General features: G+C 44.4%; 1 protein-coding gene across 5 annotated transcripts in view; it reads right to left on the minus strand.

Annotated features, from left to right (window-relative positions):
• ASAP2 (ArfGAP with SH3 domain, ankyrin repeat and PH domain 2) overlaps positions 1–19,446 on the minus strand; it is a 198,738-nt gene that overhangs the window by 64,831 nt on the left and 114,461 nt on the right. For all 5 annotated transcript variants that reach the window (XM_024242392.3, XM_024242394.2, XM_063713485.1 and 2 more), the window contains 4 exons: positions 17,683–17,812; positions 13,032–13,117; positions 6,137–6,212; positions 5,771–5,857 (listed from right to left, as the gene is read on the minus strand). In XM_024242392.3, the coding sequence (XP_024098160.1) occupies positions 5,771–5,857; positions 6,137–6,212; positions 13,032–13,117; positions 17,683–17,812 (379 nt within the window). The remainder of the gene's footprint in view (positions 1–5,770; positions 5,858–6,136; positions 6,213–13,031; positions 13,118–17,682; positions 17,813–19,446) is intronic.

Here is a 19,446-nt window from a genome sequence, read left to right on the forward strand (position 1 = left end):
AATATCCTCTGTCCTGTGACACCCAGACAAGTTCTCAGAGCTCAGGCTTCATCCTTGATCTTAACTTTTCTGTGGTCCTATGAAGTATTAGCCATTGGGTCTGGCCAACATAGAATCTGCCCAGATGACCAGTAGAATCCTTGAGCTGTCTAAGACTCTAGGATAGCTTAAAAACTGACATTTTGCCCACTTCTCAGAAAGTCAGTGTCCAGACAATTCCTGTGATTGACAAGCTTGTCGAGGAGTCATTTCTGGAAGCTTAAAATTTCTCTGCCCAGGAGGGCTGTGATGTCCAATTCATTCCCCATCTTCTGAAGATACGACAGGTGTGTCCACCCACATGGGCACAACTGGGAGCTGGAGGCCTTGCTGAGCCAAGCACTGAGCCATGGTCTAAGAACAGTGCTTTCAAATATCGTTACCGCCTATTCTCTATTATTTCTGCATTATTTAAGGGTAATTTTTAAAAGACTCCGGAGAACCAGTTTGACATGGAATAGATCAGGGTCAAATCCTGGCTCTGATGCCACTGTGTGAGCCCAGCAAGGGCACTTATCCTGTCCCTCTCACAGAATAAAGTTGCAGACATGGCTGGCTGGGCGCAGTAGCTCACGCCTGTAATCCCAGCACTTTGGGAGGTGGAGGCAGGCGGATCACGAGGTCAGGAGCTCGAGACCAGCCTGGCCAACATGGTGAAACCCCGTCTCTACTAAAACTACAAAAATTAGCCGGGCGTGGTGGCGCGTGTCTGTAATCCCAGCTAATTGGGAGGCTGAGGCAGAAGAATCACTTGAACCCAGTGTAGGCAGAGGTTACAGTGAGCCAAGATCGCATCACTGCACTCCAGCATAGAGGACAGAGAGAGGGCGACTGTCTCAAATAAACAAACAAAAAGTTGCAGACATGGGCAAACATTGCCTACCCTGTAAAGTGGCTTGTAAGGATCGTTGGCCACACTTGTAAAGTGCCTGGAAAACCTGAAAAGTGAGGTAAACAGGAAATGCCCTGCAACGGACAGGAACAGGTCCCTCCTTCCCTAGAGTGAGGGGACCGTGGAATGTGACGCAGGCTGGACACAGAGAGGTGGGTGAGAGGCAGGTGAGGCTGGAAGGCCTGGGTCAGGAGTAAGGGGAGGGGCCTAGAGCTGGGTATGACAGCACCTGGAGTCAGATAGGGAGGAGGGAAGAGGGGCAACAGCCACGAAGACATGGGGCCAGAGGATGGACCAACAAGGAGGCTAAGGGATATGTCACACACGACAACAACAGCAGTATCCATTCCTGTTGAACCTCTAAGAGCGTGACACCATGAGGGAAGGGAATTTGGTCACTACGGTATCTTTACCTAGGATACCGTAGTGCTCAGTATTTATTGAATGAACTATTAAGATAGTTTATTAATATTTATTAAGATTATTAATAAATAATTTTATTATTATTAAGATAATATGGTAAGTGCTCTACAGAAATGATCTCTTAGATCTCCTGAAAATTCTGAGGCTGGCTGTATTATTCCTATTTGACAGACAGGGAGACCACGACATGGACAAGTCCAGGACAGGGCAGGGTAGGAAGTGGGAGACCCAGGATTCAAATGCCAAGATCCATGCTCTTCTGCTCTTCTAGACAGCTCCCCAGGCAACCCCGTCCTAGTCAGAAGCTGTCCTCTCCACCAGCCTCACGTGCTGGGACTCTGCTAACTCCTGCCCCGCCCCCAGTTTTTTGTTTATGTTTTGGAGATGGGGTCGTGCTCTGTTGCCCAGGCTGGAGTGCAGCAGTGTGATCTTGGCTCACTGCAACCTCCACCTCCCAGGCTCAAGGGATCCTCTCACCTCAGCCTCCCAGGTAGCTGGGACTACACGTGCATGTCACCACAACTGGCCAATTTTTTGACTTTTTGTAGAGATGGACTCTCACTATGTTGGCCAGGATGGTCTTGAACTCCTGGACTCAAGCAATCCACCTGCCTTGGCTTCCCAAAGTGCTGGGACTATAGCTGTGAGCCACCATGCCTGGCCTGCTAACTCCTAATCATCCTTCTAAGCCCCATCCCAGGTATCACAGCCTCTGGGAAGTCATCCCTGATGGCACCTGCCCAGCCCACACTGGGCAGACACTGCTTCCTGAAGCTGATGTCCACGAGTGCTCTCATCACAATTGCTTCTCTGTCCCCACCCCCAGAGCATGAGACCCTGAAGAGGTGATAACTGGATCCATCTTGTTCTGTTGTGTTTGTGGAGTGCTGGCTTAGAGTAACAGTGGAAGAAAGGGTAGCTGGATGTGTGAATCAACAAACGAGTCCTCCACTGAGGGTGACATGGAGGCCAGAGCCAGGCTATCCAGCAGCTTGGCAGGAGAGGCAGGCAGGTGGCCCCTGGCAGAGATCTCTGTGATGAAGGCCAGATTTGGGCATGTAAGATACGCAAACCCAGAGGCAGAAGAAAATTATGGCTGTGGTGGACCTTGGCTGCCTGCGTGGCACAAACTGTTCTATCACATCCTACTAGACAGGATGCTCGAAAAAGAGGGAGCAAGAGAGAGAGAGAGAGAGACAGAGACAGAGACAGACAGAGAGAGATAGACAGACAGAGACAGACACAGAGAGAGATATCAACCATACTTGAGATCTGCAGAGTGGAAAACCACGGTGGTTTCAGCACTCAGACCTGTGAGACCATGCCCCAGAGCCTGATCCTCCCCGTAGAAACACACAAGTATGGGTTCTCCACATCAAACAGCAGAGAGAGCCTGCACACAAGTGATGAGGCTTTGGGACTCCACCAGCACCCCAACAAGGTCCATCCTGGCAGAACGCCATTGGATGGACGACATGGGATGGGGAAGGCAGGAGGCGAGGCTGACGGGGAAAGAGCTCAACCAAAGATGAGCAGTGCCAACGAGTTTAATTGTGTAGATAGGATCTTCTCCAAAAATCAAACACTATGGTACATAGGTCAATCCTCATTGTATAATATTGCACTACGGGTGGTCACTGCACAATTTTTCAACTTTTCTCCAAGTATGAAAACCTTCACAAAGAAAAATAATGGAAATACCGAAGAGTAGTATTCTCCTTACAGAGAGCAGAAAATATCAAGAACAAAACATGAATGGCCAGTGATTGGGAGGTGTGAGGTCACCGGGACCAGAACGGCACAGGCTTCACACTAAAACAAAGCTGCCGGGTCACAAAGAAACAGCAGCCCGAAGCTACCACACTGGAATGGCCACTCTTCATTCCTTCAATAACTGATGCTTGGGATTTACAGGAAGAGAATGAGGAGCACTGGCTTCCACCAACCATCAAGGCAGTTTCTTTGGGGCACGTTACTTAATTTCTATGAACTGTTATTACACAGGTAGGGTTAGAATTTTTGTAACACTGAATAAAAATCCTCTTAACACCTTCAGTTGTCTAAGTCACAGAAGAAAATCCAACCAAAGGGAATGACAGCCTAAACAATAATGACCAAATGATCAATTCTTATTGCAAATTTGAGGTATACAAAATGGAACCCCCATCATAAAAATCATTTTACAACAGAAAATTTAGCATTTTCACATCTGCTTATTACTTGCAACTGTGTTCAAAGATTGTCCAACTTGCTGAATGCCATCACCTAAAAGCAACGCAGAGCATGATACACAAAAAACACAACACGCCCACAACTAAGAGACTGTTGAGTTAGGTCTTGACAAGGAGCCAACTGGGCAGACAGCCAAAGAATAGTAAAGGAGGTTCATTTGATCCCTCTGTGCAATCAGGGGCAGATGGGCTGGTTAACAAAAAACAACAAACTATAAAGAACTTCTGGTCTGTGCTGGTAAATTTGTTATTACTTTCCTGCAAAGCTGTAAATAACCAGTTCTCTCACAACAGCCCGTTTTCCCAAACCTCCTAATTCTGCACAGCCAAAGCAAACACAGCCTTTGCACTGTACCCAGAGGGCTATTTGGCCCCAGCAGCTGCTCTGCCTTATTTTAAACCTGAGCTTTGCTTCATGGGTTGGATCCTCCTTCTTAGACAAAGGCAGTTCTCGATCATTTCCAACGGTGCGCTGGGGAGCAGCCACCTTGGACGGCATTCTGGCTCCCGCCCTCGCACTACCTCTCCTCCTCGTTACCACTAGCCCACTATTTTCTCCTTACGCCAAGTTTTCTTTTTTCTTTTTTTGCTTATCGGGAATATCAAAGCATCAGGGCCTACATTCTCTAGACTAGGAGGAAGTCATCGTGTTGTAGGTCATTTCTAGCACTAAATATAACCTTGCTCTGCCAATGTCTCACTTAGTTGACCCATGTTTACCAAAATCCTACTAAATGAGCGCTGTGGCACTACAGTGCGATGGAAGAATGGCTCAGAAGTCAGGGTGGCATCCTCAGGCTGCTCGAGGTCTGGCTGGAGAAAAGGCATCTGTGCACTTAACGCACAGCCAGCACTCAAAAAGAGGAGTAGTGATTCAAATGGGGCTTTTAAACAGGATGTGCTCTGTGAACTCAGATCACTGTGGGCTGGGGTGATCAGAGGCAGCACTCCAGAGGTGGGGCTTCAGAGGGACTAGAAAGACGTGTAGAATTCAGCCACTCAGGGGAGAGAAAGGGAGGGAGGGAGGCAGAGAAAGGGAGGGAGGGAGAGAAAGGGAGGGAGGGAGGGAGGGAGGGAGGGACCTGCTTCATCTTCACAAAGGAACAGCAGCAAAAGTGTAAACTGTAAGCCCAGAAAATGTCCACTTCCCCAATATTTATGCAAACTCTTCAGCCTTTAATAAACTCTACAACAATGAAAGGTGAGGGGTTAAAATAAAAAATGCTACTAGCCATCAATATATAAAAGGAATATATATATATATCTTCATGAATAAAACATGCAAAGTTCTGCAATTTATTAAAATACTGAACTACTTACTCTCCTAGACTTCGGTCACAAAAGGTAAATGCATTTGGGAGAAAAACAACAATATTCAGTTATAGTACAAGAACTTACAATAAAATAGAGCTCACCAAACTGCCAACAGGGAACTTTATGCTGTCAAGTAGTTTAGCAATTTCTCTAAAATCACTAGATATATGTTTAGATACATTCCTTTTATTAACAAGGAAATGGATTTATACTAAATTCACATTATGATACCCACATTGTAGTGAAAATATAGTAAAATTATCTTTAAAACTTACTTTTTAATGGCTTTTTAAAAACAAGTCCCCACAACACAAACTGTCCCTGCTGACGTGTTAGCACACAGAGACATCATTACAGAAAGAGGGGAAGTAAGAGAACTAAGGATTTCTGCCTGTTATGATGGAGGCAGCTGTAAGAAAAGCTCATGCCTCATATTTTATAGAACACAACCTCAGGGCTGGCAGAGCCCCAGCTGGTCTCCTGCTACGCGCCTAGGCCCAAAGGGGCAGAGTCCACGTATGTCAGGGTAGGGAAATGACAGAGGGCCAGGTATAGGATAAATAGCACAAATGACACATGGTCTCCGTGACGAAGCCACTGAGAGCTCCTTATCTAGCAACTGACAGAGCACAGGGTTTATACACCGCCATTAAGGCCATGCATGTAGTAAATGCTTCCTCCTGAAATAAATATATTTTAAAAGATGGTTTTATAGAACTAAATTGCAAGAATACATTAAATGTTTTACTGCTGCCTGACACAGCCTGAGTGAACTGTGAGCTCCTAGAAGACATGAACTTCATGTTCTTCAGGCCCAAAGCCTCCAAGAATGGGGTGAAAACTGCAATCTTTCAAAATTAAATCCCCTCACCTCTTTCTGTTCAACCTGCAATGCGGATTTCAAAATATCTCGAAGCTGTATCAACTGCCTTCTTTCTTCATCCTGGGCCTGTTTGATCTTTAAAAACACACACACACAACAGAACGAATCAGAAAATTAAGACTGAGGTACAGTGAAACGTTGGTGCTCATGGGGCCATTTCCACACAACGCAACAACTGCCTCCCTCGCTGGTCAAACCTTCCCTCCCACCAAGACAGAGGACAGGCGTGGGAACGCCACACTCCACGTGGGCGGCTCAGAATGAAAACACAGGATTACACAGAAGCGACATTTAGATGAAAATGCCTGTTGCATTAAGACGGTTTTAAACCACAGTGGGAGGGAAGCTACTCACCGTGTGAAGATCCGTAGACAGCGTTTCAATGGAAGGTTTGAGGCTTTCCACGGCTTTGAGTCCATCCTGAAAAAAACTAGCAGGAAAAAGAAGAAACAGAGATGACACTTCACAAAGGAAAAAATAATTTTGTCAGATGGATTAAAAAACTTCTTTAAAGTGACTGAAGTCATTATGTAACTCCTGGGGGAAAAGACTGTATGAACAGAACCTTAAAATATCAGGCAAACCAAGAATAAAATGACATTCAAAATTAGCAGGAGCGAACAGAAAAGGAATTGCAATAAGCTTAGGTATTTGAGATTTTTCTCGACCCATATAAAATGAGGCCTTGATTTTCAGTTTATAACAGGGAGAGGGTTCTGCATCTGAAGCCAGAAAGGCCATGCGGCACAAGTAGAAGACACTAAAGAATGTGCCACAACAGGCGACCGCGACATGGAAAAGAGAAGGAATGCAGAGGCCGGGTGCGGTGGCTCATGCCTATAATCCCAGGGTGAGGCACTTGAGGATGCCAAGGCGGGAGGATCACTAGAGACCAGGAGTTCCAGACCAGCTGGCCAACATAGCAAAACCCCTAAAAATACTCTATTAAAAATACAAAAAAAAAAATACAAAAAGCTACTACTCGGGAGGCTGAGGCACAAGAATTGCTTGAACCCGGGAGGTGGAGGTTGCAGTGAGCTGAGATCACGCCACTGCATTCTGGCCTGGCGACAGAGTGAGACTGTCTCTCAAAAAGAAAAAAAAAGAAAAAAAAAAGGAGACAGAGAGAGAGAGAAATAATGCAGAAAAGAACGAAGCAGCTTTGATGACCACACTGTATCTGCGAGGTAGGAAACCGTGGGTAGAGAACTTGAGATCAAATATCAAGAGGAATTTTTTATTTTAAGGCTGAGAACTCAATGCTGTGAGGTCACCTATAACAAGTGATTCAGGAAATACAACAGAGGCTGGACAAGTTTTTCTGCTGGAGCCATGGGCTGGTGTTCAGCGCTGCCTCTGGAGGGTGCTGTGTGTAACCCTTTTGAGAGGAATGTGAGCTAAGGAGAAAGTTCTAACCTGTAATGAAGCCTGATGCGGCCCCAGCCTGCAGCTCCAGCCTCAACCCACACCATTCCACCCCCTTTATTCACTCGGTTCCAGACACACCGGCCTTTTCTCCCTTCCTCCGTGACCCCCAGGTTCTCCTGCCCCTGGCCCTCGGCCTTCTGTTTCTTCCCTCTAAAGGCTTCTCCTAACGTGTGTCTGCTTCACCTGGCTGATTCCCACTCATTCTTCAAGTTTTAGGTTAAACATCCCCAGTTAGTGAGGCCTTCCATAATCCCCTACAAGTTATTCCCCTGTAAGAGGCCTTCTTATACTTTCTCAGAGCATTTTGTATTTTGCTTCAAAACGCTTGCTGTAACTGCAATTATGTATTCATTAGTGTGATTGTTTAAAGCAGAATTCCCTCATTAGATCTGAAGTTCCAGGAGGCACAAAGTACCCGCAAAATTTGGTGTATTTCAAGCACATGCCATTTATTGAATGAATAAATAACTTAATGAAGGATGGACTGTCACCAACTTTAGCCAGTTTATTGGATACCAAGGAGACTATCTTTAAAAAGTGATCTGGGTTTCACATATGTCATGTGAGGTGATGTTTACTTCTTTTAAACTCAGCAGTAGCTCTATGGGTGTTTCCCAGACCAAATGTGTCACACACAGAAGGCGCCGTGAAAACACTGCAGCATGGCCTTTAATGCAGCAACTCCAAGGAGGAAGGAGAGGGACACACAGGCTGTGGGGCATGAACTCTGACCAGTGTTTATTCGGAGTCACAGAGGTCAGAATGCTAGAATGTTTTCATTCATCTTTAGATAGACACACAATTCTTTATTTTATACTCTTGTTCCTGTATTTTAATAGGTTTTTTCTGAATACAGAATATGTTTCTGAACTCATCTAATTCTTGTATTTTATTTACATGTTTTTCTTTATGTAACTATTTTCTTAATCACTTCAAACTCTTGTGAAATAGGTAGGAGGACAGAGATCTCTAAGATCTAAGATAAAGAGTAGGAAAAATATTACAGGTGATAAATGCAAAACCACCCAGGGAGAGGGAGCAGGTGTACAGCTCCAAGAACCTTTGCGACTTGGCAATTCTCCCTACAGTAAGACAGAGAGCAAGAGCGAGAGCGCGTGAGCATGAGCCCCGTAGTGGAATCAAGTGCTCAGATGACTTCTCGTCAGGACGCTGTTTCCAGCATGACAATGAACGGTGTACTTGGAATAACAATATGAATTTGGATTTAGATTTAATCTTTGTAATAGCCCAGCCAATCTTCACCATCCACCTACCTGGAAAATCTCCTCCCTCTGATTTTTCAAAGTGCTGACCTTCCTGTACCCTCCTTGAGGCGTGTCTTGGCACCCAGACACCCCTTCAAAGTGCAGTCAGCCCTGGCGTCAGGAGAAGCTTTAAGAAAAGGAACACTATTGCTTCTCCACTGGCTGCTGTCCCTATGACAGTCCTAACTACATAGCTAGCCCCAGAAGATTTTCTTAAGTTGAGCCCATTAACACTTTTCCAAGCTTCACAGAACTTTTACCATCAACATTACCCAATCAAATTTTGTTGTCTATTAAACATTTTCTAGCCTGCCTCACCAGGCTAGAAGGGGTGTATTTCTATCCTTTAAAATACGCCCACTTAGAGGCAATTATCAAACCCACCAAGCAGAGTAGCTCCTTTCTTCTCTGGGCCCCACACACCGTGCCAGGGCCCCTCCTGCAGCCTTCATGCCACCACATTCCAACGTGGTGTCTGCTGATGGGGTCTGCCTGTGACAGCCGCCCCTCCCTCCTCTGCAAGCCTCTGCAGCATCCGGGGCTGAGCCTCATCTTGACCATGCATTCCAAGTTCACCGAGCAAGAGCTGGTCACAGTGGTTTCCAGCAGGCATTGGCTCAAAGAACAAGTCAATTCAACACTCATCACTACCTTTCAAACCATGGCTGTTATTTTTTTTTTTTTGAAAAAAAAAATCGCTCTGTCGCCCAGGCTGGGGTGCAGCAGCATGATCTCAGCTCACTGCAACCTCCGCCTCCTGGGTTCAAGTGATTCTCCAGCCCCAGCCTCCCGAGTAGCCAGGACTACAGGTGTGCACTACCGCATCCGGCTCATTTTTGTATTTTTAGTAGAGACCAGGTTTCACCACGTTGGCCAGGCTGGTCTCGAACTCCTGACCTCAGGTGATCCGCCCCCTTGGCCTCCCGAGTGCTGGGATTTCAGGCATGAGCCACCGTGCCTTGCCAAACCATGGCTGTGTTTGTTTTATAATGTTATAATGCCCTACTTCTAGATTCCGCTAGATCCCGTGATCTTCAACGTTCAGGAGCAAAGGCTAACAAGACAAGTTTTCAAGATATTCCAGGAACGAGGGAGACATGAAAATTCCTTCCTTAAATGAAATAAAAATAAAAGAACATGAAGTATTCTTTAAGAACACTTAAAGTGAAAAGAAAAAGCAAAATAACGCATATCTAAGTAGTTCCAAGGGTCAACAGCCAAACCTGAGCCCTGGAATCTGGTTTACACAATGGCCTCTTCACCCTGGCGGAGCACAGCAGTGTGCAGAGGCCCGCGTCTGCCCAGCAGGGCACAGCATCCACCAGGCAAAGCCGTGCCCTTGGGGGCAAGAAGCGGAAACTGGGCGTGTGTGATGGGGAAATGAGAGGAGCTCCCACACGTGGAAACACGCACGGCTGCGAGCTCCTCTCACTCTGCAGCTGAGTCGCTCGGGCTCCACGCTGTAGCCTCCAGAATGTGAATTAAGAAAGTCAAAGCTGCTTGACTGATCTGAAGAGCAGGCAGCGTACACACTCTCTCTCACATCCAAAAAGGAAGTAATGGAAGATTCATATTTTTAAGGTTACTGAGCTCATGTCCATAAAAGGCCACTTCACTTTTCCACAAGTGGTCTGTTGCTACCCAACTGATTGGTTTGGGCAAAATAAAGGGGCGGGGGGAGGAAATCCCAGAATAGCTTCTTCTTAAAAATATCAGCAAGGAAGCGACCCACTTCCTAAATTGCCTGACATAAGAACTGAAGAAGTAATTTGCATGCACATCACAAAGTAAGAATTTTGAGTCTCCATAAAATAATTCATCTTGAAAACTATACAATTGCAAGGTCTTTTCCACCAAGTAGCAATGAGCTCTCTTTTTAAATTTTTTAATATAAATTCATGGGGTACAAGTGCAGTTTTGTTATAGGCCTGGTGGTCAACTTAGGGCTTTTAGGGTATCTATCACCAGAATAACATACATTGTACCTATTAAGTATTAATAATTTCTCATCATCCCCACTCACCTCACCCTCCTGAGACTCCGTTGTCACTCTACTCTCTACATCCATGGGTATGCCTTTCTTAGCACCCACTTAGGAGTGAGAACATGTGATATTTGTCTTTCTGCGGCTGGCTTGTTTCACTTAAGATAATGACTTTCAGTTCTATCCCTATTGCTGCAAAAGACATGATTTCACTCTTTTTTTTTTTTAATGGCTGAAGCTCTCTTTTAACTTTGGATGAACCACTCAGCACATCCTCCTTTGCCGCCGACCTCAAGTGCTTTAGAAATGCAACATCATCAAAGCTGTATGAAGAATTCCAAAGCAGAGCTCAGTTCAATTCCACAGTGCAATTCACTGCTGCAAATATGTGCCAGGTAAATGCGCCACACACTGTAGATATAAAACAAATAAATGGCATGGCCCCTTCCTTAAGAGCGTATAGTTCAGCGGCACAGAAACACAAGGAAGATGTCATCATGGAGACAAGCAGATGGTGTGGCGGCAACACAGGAGGAAGAAAAGGAATTCCAAAAGCAAGAAGCATCGCAAAGCAGGAATGATCCATAAGCTGGGTCCTAGGAGGAACAGAAGACAGGGAGGGCACAAAGGGAAGAGGCCTTCTAGGAAAAGAAACAATTGTGTACAAAGGTAGGTAGGTCGCTGGTGGCACAGCCTGCTCTGGGAAGGTAAGCAGACAGGCGTGGCAATTCCACAAGGAAAAGATTTCTTGTCAGTCCACACCTTCCACTCCCGCTGTCACGAAGCCAGCTGGGCCATCGTCATCTCTGGGCTGCATAGGGACAGGAGCTGTGTACCCAAGCAATTGCCCACATCCACCCTTGTCCTGTCTGGTTCCTTCTCCACAACATGCAGAGTAATCTTGTTACAGCCGAGAAGCTTCCTGAAGCTGCTTCTAACCAACACCACTGTCTCTCTCCCCATCACTGTTTTGCCTTTTCATAAACTCAGTTAAATATTGGCTCGTGTTTCCTACTTACCTCCCCCATGAGACCCCAGGGTCCGTGAAGGCAAGAACTTTGTTTTCCTCCTTACTGCATCACCAAAACCCCTAATAGCGCCTGGCAGATCACAGGAGCGCATACAAATGATCCTCTGCTTCAGTCTCTTCAAGAGCTTCCCAACATATTTGGGATAAAATCTAAAAACTTTTGCAAGATGGTCTGGGGCCATCCACATCCCTAAGGCTTTTCCATGCAGTTTCGTTTCACGCCACTCTCCTTTTTCACTGAGTTTACGTCACCTTGGCCTTTTTCCTGCCTTAAGACCTAGACCCTGCCTGGAATGTTCTTCCCCCACTCCTTATCTGCCGGCTCCTCCTCATACTTTAGATCTCAGATCCATGTCTCCTCAGAGAGGCCTGCAGCTCATTCAAGAAACAGCTGAGTACCTACTGTGTTCCGGGCACTGTGTGCTGGCTGTTGGAGACTGTATCAGAGAACAAAATAGAAAAACAAAAAACAAAAAACCCTACCCTAAATCTTTATCTAAATCAGGTCCCTGTATTATATTCTTTCTTAGATTCCTATACTTTAAAACAATTTTGTAAACATCTAATTAGAAATTTGTCTCTTTCAGTCTAACTTCCCTACTTGACTCTTTGAGCAGCAACTATGCCAGCATTGCACATCACTGTGTCTCTCGCCTCTGGTCCAGCGCCTGACATATAGCATGTGCTCAATAAAAGTGTGTTGGGTGGGTGAGTGAAGGAGCCAGAGGCCTGTCTATATCAGTGACTGGGGGTCGAGGAGCAGAAGCCAGGTCACAGACGTGGGTCAGACTGAAGTACTGACATAGATGGCAAAGCTGAGTACTTGAGCAGCCCCTGCACGTGGAATCCTCTCCTTCTCCTCTACTAACATCTTCCTTTGCTCATCACAGTCATTGGCTCCACAGGATAATATATAAAAGTGTTTTGTTATTTTAAAACACTGCATTAACATTGTATCATTTCTCTTTTAACAGACATCTGAGAGTTGCAGAATAGGTCAAATGAGTTTGTCCCTCTACAAAAAGAGCCAAAAATAAATATGTCTGGCAATTACTACAGATTTTTTATATTGTATATATGCCTTTATTTTTAATTAAGATATAATCCCTAAGCCATAAAGCCATAAAATTCATCCTTTTAAAGTGATTTTTAGTAAATTCACAAAGTTGTGCAATCATTAGCACTCACTTCCAGAATATTTTCAATATCCCACAAAGAAACCCTATACCCGTTAGCAGCCATTTCCCATTTCCTTCTTCCTCCAAGCTGCGGCAATCACTCACCTGCTTTCTGTCTCTGTGGACATACTTATTCCTGACCTTCCAAATAAATGGGATCATACAGTACATGGCCTCTTGTGTCTGCCTTCCTTCACTGAACGTGTTCTCAATGTTTACCCGTGTTGTTGCATGAGTCAGCACCTCATTCCCTTTACTATAGACTTCTAAGTGAGTGTTTATTTCCTACGAGCTATCTATAGATCTACCAGAAGTTGCCACACATGAACAAACATTTAAGATAACATAACAGAGAAGAACTTACTTGCATTGGGCATGAAAATATTTGATCAGATTCTGAAGTAAATCTACTCCCTTTTTAATCTTGATTTCGTTGACCTTCAGCAGATACTGTTGAAAAATGAAAAGGAAATGTCACAGAAGTAAGCAGAATATGAGTTTAAAAGGAGCTTCTGAGGACTGAGATGATTTCTTCTACTTCTCTGCATCCTTTACAATGCGTAGAGCACATGATCGACACTTAGTATCTCCTGGATTCCATAACCGTTTATTTTGGGGCCATATGAATTATCTGACGGTCAGATAATTAAATATTGAAGTGCCAAAAACTCCTAGTAATAAGACAGTCTATCTTGGCCTGCTAGGAGAAATCTTCACTCTAGCTGCATGGAAGACTATGGATGGTTCAAATAAATGGGATTTCTAACCATCTCAAACATACTTCTGGCCCAAGGTCCCTTTCTTTAGGAACAATAACTGCTAATGTATTGTAGCTGAGATGCTTGACATCATGTCTCTGGTCCTGAGACATTTCCCTTACAAGTAAAATAATGTGATTGTTGGAAAAAAACAAAGTTTAATTGAAATGAATTAAAGCTATTTTTAACTTGGAGAATTCATTAGCGACCACGAAGATATCAGAAAGCCTCAGTGAGCTACAAAACCAGTGTCAGAAAATAGAAGGACTTCATGAGTCCCCATCCCCTCCGCTGTCAGGAGATGATCTCTGAAATGGAATGTCCCCTGGAAAAGCTGCTGCCCTGGCTCTCACCTGTAAAGGATGGGTGGGGGTGGGGTAGGGGTACCCAAGTTCAGTTGCTGGCTGAGGTCTCTCTGCAGCCCAAGGAGGAGGTGGAAAGCTGCTGTGAAACTGTAAGATACACATTGTCCTTCTGCCTGTAACAACTACCTATAGGTCCTTCTTTCCCTCTTTCTTTTTGATATTAAATATTTGGCAATGTATCAAATTTTTCAACGTATGCACATTTTGACCTAGAAATTCTACTCCCAGGAATTTATTCTAAGAAGATAACCACAAAAGTTTACAAAGATGAACAGAAAAGAAGATACATTGCTATCCTGTTTATAAAAGTAAACAATGCCAACAGCCCAAACCTAATGAGTGGGAAATTAACATATGGTGCATCCATACAGAAAATACTGTGCAGCCACTAAGCCAATAAAATCCAAAATTTCTGACATGGACATCAACATACCAGAGAGTGAAAATAGGTTATAAAGCGTCAGCAGAGAAAGATCTACTTATACAATTTTTTTTTGAATGTATACAGGGACATATAAAGATGTTTAGTTAAATGTCAAAGTGGTTATCTTTGGATAAGTAAAATTTGGGGGCAATTTTTAATTCCTTTTATATACATTTTCTTATATTAACCAATTTTCTTAAAAAGTGTATACTATTTTTACAATCAGCAACAGAGGCTCTCTCACGCCTTCTCCGCCCGCAGAAGGTCTGTATTACCTATTTGACATACTGAATTTCTTTATTAAATGAATTTTGAAGAAAGGGCTCCACAGCTTTAAAATAAAAGCCTGAAAGCCACTCTTCTGGATTAGATCCTGGGCAACTAAAATTTTAAACACCTAAACAACAGCAAGCACTTAAAGCTTGAGAACTTCAGTCTGGGGAAACAGTCAAATAATTTTAAAGTCATGTTTGTTTGTTTGTTTGTTTGTTTTTGTTTTTTGTAGAGACAAGGTCTCACCACGTTGCCCAGGCTGGTCTTGAACTCCTGGGCTCAAGGAATCCTCCCACCTCAGCCTCCCAAAGTGCTGGGATTACAGGTGTGAGCCACCCTGCCCAGCCTTTTAACATGATTTTAATGGAGGCAATCTAATTCACTTCAGAGTTGGATTCTCAAGGAACTGTTTTTCAAATGATCTTTCTCACCCATGGAAATAAAGGCCTTCACGGCCCATGACTATCTGGCCAACTTCTACACTCTTCATCCGATGTCTTCTCCTGTGAAAACTGTGAGTTTACTGTTAGATAAGCCCACCTCTGCTTTTATGCACGCATATAGTACAGCTGTCACTCAACTGTGAAACATTAGTGCCTGACCCCTCCAAGGGCCAGCTCTGCAGAGCCAGGACCCAGCACTACCTAAGGACTGCTCAAAAGATGGCTTAAGTCTATGACTGAGAGGCATCATCTACACAGTGTATTTCCATTAAAATAAATGATTTAGTCAGTTCACAGGATCAATTCACCTGGACACAGAAGAGAAGTAACCAGTGCAAGGTGCATACCACAGGAAGCAACGACAGAGCCAAGTGGGGAACCAATTACTCCTCAAGTCATGGCTATGACCTTCACATACTACTTGAACTTCAAAATTCAGTAAGCATTTTAAGTAGTCTTAAAGCATTTAGGTAAATAGAGATCTACTTTACTAACCAAAAAGAGCATGACCTGAACACAAACGCCCCTTTCCAAATTCATTCTTTGTAAAACACTACTACTTAATTTCACCCTGATTGTTTGTAAAGTGCTACTACAGTACTTAATTAGAAACAATACCCTTACAGAAGGAGGATTGAGAAAAAAAAAACAAAAAAAAAACAATACTTTGTGCTTGTATAACACACAGCAGTTTCCTAGTCCCTGTCTCATGCTGTCCCGCTGATTTCTCTGCCACTCTATAAGGTACGCCAGGAAGGTGGTATTATACATGATATGTGTTTTTCTTTTGAGAATGCAGCCTCTTATACTACACATGATATGTGTTTACAAAAAAATGTGTATAAAAACATCCATTCTCCTATCTACAAGAACCCTTTAAGTTTAATTAAAGGCTTTATCTTGAGAATTCATTTCATCAAGTGAATATTTAAAAATATTTGCTTGTTTTTCATCTAGTGAATATCTCTAAACATTCTCTCAATGAAAAACAAGGCAGTAAAGGAGGAATCAAGGAGCAAAAGACACGAGACAGACATAAAAAAAGTAAAATAACAGAAGTAAATCCAATCATATCAATGGTAACATTCAATGTTAATGGATTAATCCAATCAAAAGGCAGAGATTGTCAAACTGATAAGAAAAACATGATCCAGCTATATATATTATCTATAAGTGATACACTTCAGATTCAAAGATATACACAGGTTGAATGTAAAAGGGTGCAAATAGTAACCAAAAGAGCTGGAGTGGTGATATGGTTTCAATGTGTCCCCTAAAAGTTCACGTGTTGGAAACTTGGTCCCCAATGCAGCAGTGTTGAGTGGTAGAACCTTTGGGAGGTGACTGCATGAGTGGATTAATCCATTCATGGATTACTGAGGGAGTGGTACAGTTATGAGAAGAGTGGGTCTGCTATTAAAAAGCCAGTTTGGCTGTCTCTTGTGAGGCCCCCACCATGTGATGTCCTGCACTGACTTACGACTCTGCAGAGTCCCCACCAGCAAGAAGGTCCTCACCAGATGCAGCCCCTCAACCTTGGACTTGGCATCCTCCAGAACTGGGAAATTTTTTTTATAAATTTCCCATTCTCAGGTATTCAGTTATAGCAAGAGAAAACAGACTAAGATAAGTAGATATTCTAACATTAGACAAAATGGACTTAACTTTCAACTGCCACCCTGATTCCTGGGACTGATTCCTCTCTGCTGACCACTTAAGAGTCTGCTCTGGGAATAAAAACTCATTTAAATACATTTCTAAGATATATGTATTTATAAGGGTTAAGCTCCTGCTACAATTAACAAACATACATTCCAAAATCAGAAAGTGCCTTCTGGATTAGCTTTGTTGTTGATTGCTTAGAGGGAATTAAGAGCTGGCCAATACCAGTTTCAGTGCCTGTCACAAACATCACCCATGCATTTTGTACATTTGAAACCTAAGTTTGCACCACTATGAGAGGGAAACAAATGCCATCTAGCACGAGGGAGCTTCGCTGGCACTGCCAGGAGCAACCAACCCCAGGCAGAGGTGGCAGCTATTTCCATGTGCCATTTGTATACATGTACCTGGCAAGCAAGGCACAAAAATAAAAAATCTGTGAGCAAAGGCCTTCATAATCCATGGTCTCTGATCTCAGAAAAATGCTCTGAGAGTGTCCATCCTGCTGTCTCCCCCTCACTAAGGGAAGGTCTGAGGCTGCGAGCGGGATGGAGTGGAGCAGAGAGGCACTCCCCAGGCCACCTGGGCCTTCGGGCTAGATGAGTGCTCCCGCCTGAGTAGGTGAGATCTAGCAGGAAGTCAAACAGGTGACTTGACTTCCCATCCACTCACAGACACTGACACAGGCCATGGTCTGTCATTGCTGTATGTTGTTTTCAGCTGACTTCTCACCCTCCCACAAGCCAGTCACTGACTCCATTGGTACAAGGGAACTCAGAGATCTCATTTAAATACACCCAAGGAATAAATATTTTAGCAAGAGTACATATGTGAGGCCAGAAAGAACATTCTACACATTTAGTGGTTTTTCTCTACTTTTAAGAAAATGTTGGTGTTAAAGTAACCTAATTCTACCCTCCAGGAGGCTGACACTTCCCTAGTAAAAGAAATGTCAACACAGGGGCAAAGGGAGTCCAATAATGCATGTGGCGTTTTCTCTGAAGCCGCTGGTATCGGTGAGACGCTCCCACAGGTGAGGGCAGAGCCGGCACAGCCTGGGCTGTAGGACCTGCCTTCACCACCGCCTTACCTCGCACATCTGTAGCTGGAAGAAGCGCCTCTCCTTTTCCATCTCTTCGGCAATTTCCGCTCCGCTTATTTCAGTCCGAATCATCCCATGGAGCTTGGCGTGTTCCTTTTTCTCCTTTTCTATCTTGGTTCTACATGTGAAAGCAAAGATAAATCAAGATGCCTGTTGGCACGGAACTCAAAGGGACAGCCTTGAAGCCACCCCAGTACCCAGCCTGGCGAGACCAACGCTCACCACACGTTTCAGCACAGGCAGCCTCTCAACTCCCTCAAAAGGAAAATGGGTGTCCTCATGAACATGTCAAACCGGGTCTTCCCACTTACTCAACAAGTATTTCCTAAGCACCTGCTTTGAGTCAGGTATGGGTCAGAGGAGGTGGGAAGTCTGCACAGGGCTTGGAGGGTTCCTTTGGCATCAGCATTCAGAGCCTGCCTGCCCTCTAGCAACCCAAGGGCACCATCTGACTCTTCCCTACCCACTGTTTCTCTTCCTGGACTTCCTCCCTAGTCTCTGTCATCACCTCCTCACTCAGTAAAGCCAGGCCAGCTCTCTGCCTTGACCTAAAACACCGCTCATCACTGTGGAAGACGACCAACCACCTTTCCATGCTGTCGGCTTAATTATCCTTTCTACATTCATCTCGTGCCTAACCTGTATTACCTAAATGTCGAGTGTGCGGTTCAGGGTAAAAACTGACCAACGGGCACATCCAAAGAAGAGGCACCAGGGTAAAAAAGAGCCACAAAATCATGTCTGCTGAGGTGGGCTTGAAATAGCTGTGAGTTTTTATTCTGGAGAAAAGGAGACTAAACACAACCAACAGAAAGCACTCGAAAAACAGAAAGGGCGGCCGTGAAGACAAGGGAAGCAGCTCTTTCTGTACAGCCTCAAGTAGACTCCAGAAGACCCAAGCGGCATGTTCTTTCAAAGGCATCCAGTGATGAAATGGGTTACTCGGGGTTCCAGAGGGCTCCCTGTCATTAGGGCAAGGAGGACTAGAGTGTTTAAGAAGAGGCAAGAAATGTAATTTCTCTGTGTGTCCTGCACTGTGTAGGTTCTCAATAATTGGAAGGAGTGAATGAGTGAAAAATAAACATACAGGAGACCCTTTGGGAGGGATGTTGTTGTTTAGTGAGTTTATGCATCCTGGAGGGAGTGTAACTGGAGGGTCCCTGGGACTAGAATCATACAACTCCAAGGTGTCCCTGACACTCCTTCACAGGCAAGAGACGGTCCAGACACTGGTCATTTCTCTTAATAATCAGGTATGGGACTATTGCCCAGGAATTTTAAAGACATCTAAAACCTATTATGGTTGTTACATATCACGAAACCTCTCGGGATAAATGAATCTCCCACATTAATAAAGAATTACTTCCTTTATTTATCCTACAATTACTTCAAGTTTAAAGGGTGCTGCTCCCTCCTCCTAAATTCTAGGGTTTTGTGAGGAATTCTGTCCCCATCCTACCCATGTATGTCTCGATTTTACAGAATTTGATGTTATCCTTCTTCCAAACCTATTCTTTTCAGAACCGGACGACTCTCTCAGGCACTCTTCTTCAGAAAGCCCTTTCTGCCCTTGGTCTAGTCACACACAGGACCATTTCCTATCAGCCACGGAGACGGGCAGCAAGTGCGGCTGAGTGAAGTGGGAAAGCTGCCTCCTGGCCTGGCTCAATTACTCTTACTGGCTGACCAGCAGAAACCACTGACTCTTGGTTTTCCTCTGCAAAGCAGGAATCCGCTGGTCCCTTCCCATTT

Source organism: Pongo abelii, chromosome 12, assembly GCF_028885655.2.
Source record: "Pongo abelii isolate AG06213 chromosome 12, NHGRI_mPonAbe1-v2.0_pri, whole genome shotgun sequence".
NCBI lineage: Eukaryota > Metazoa > Chordata > Mammalia > Primates > Hominidae > Pongo > Pongo abelii.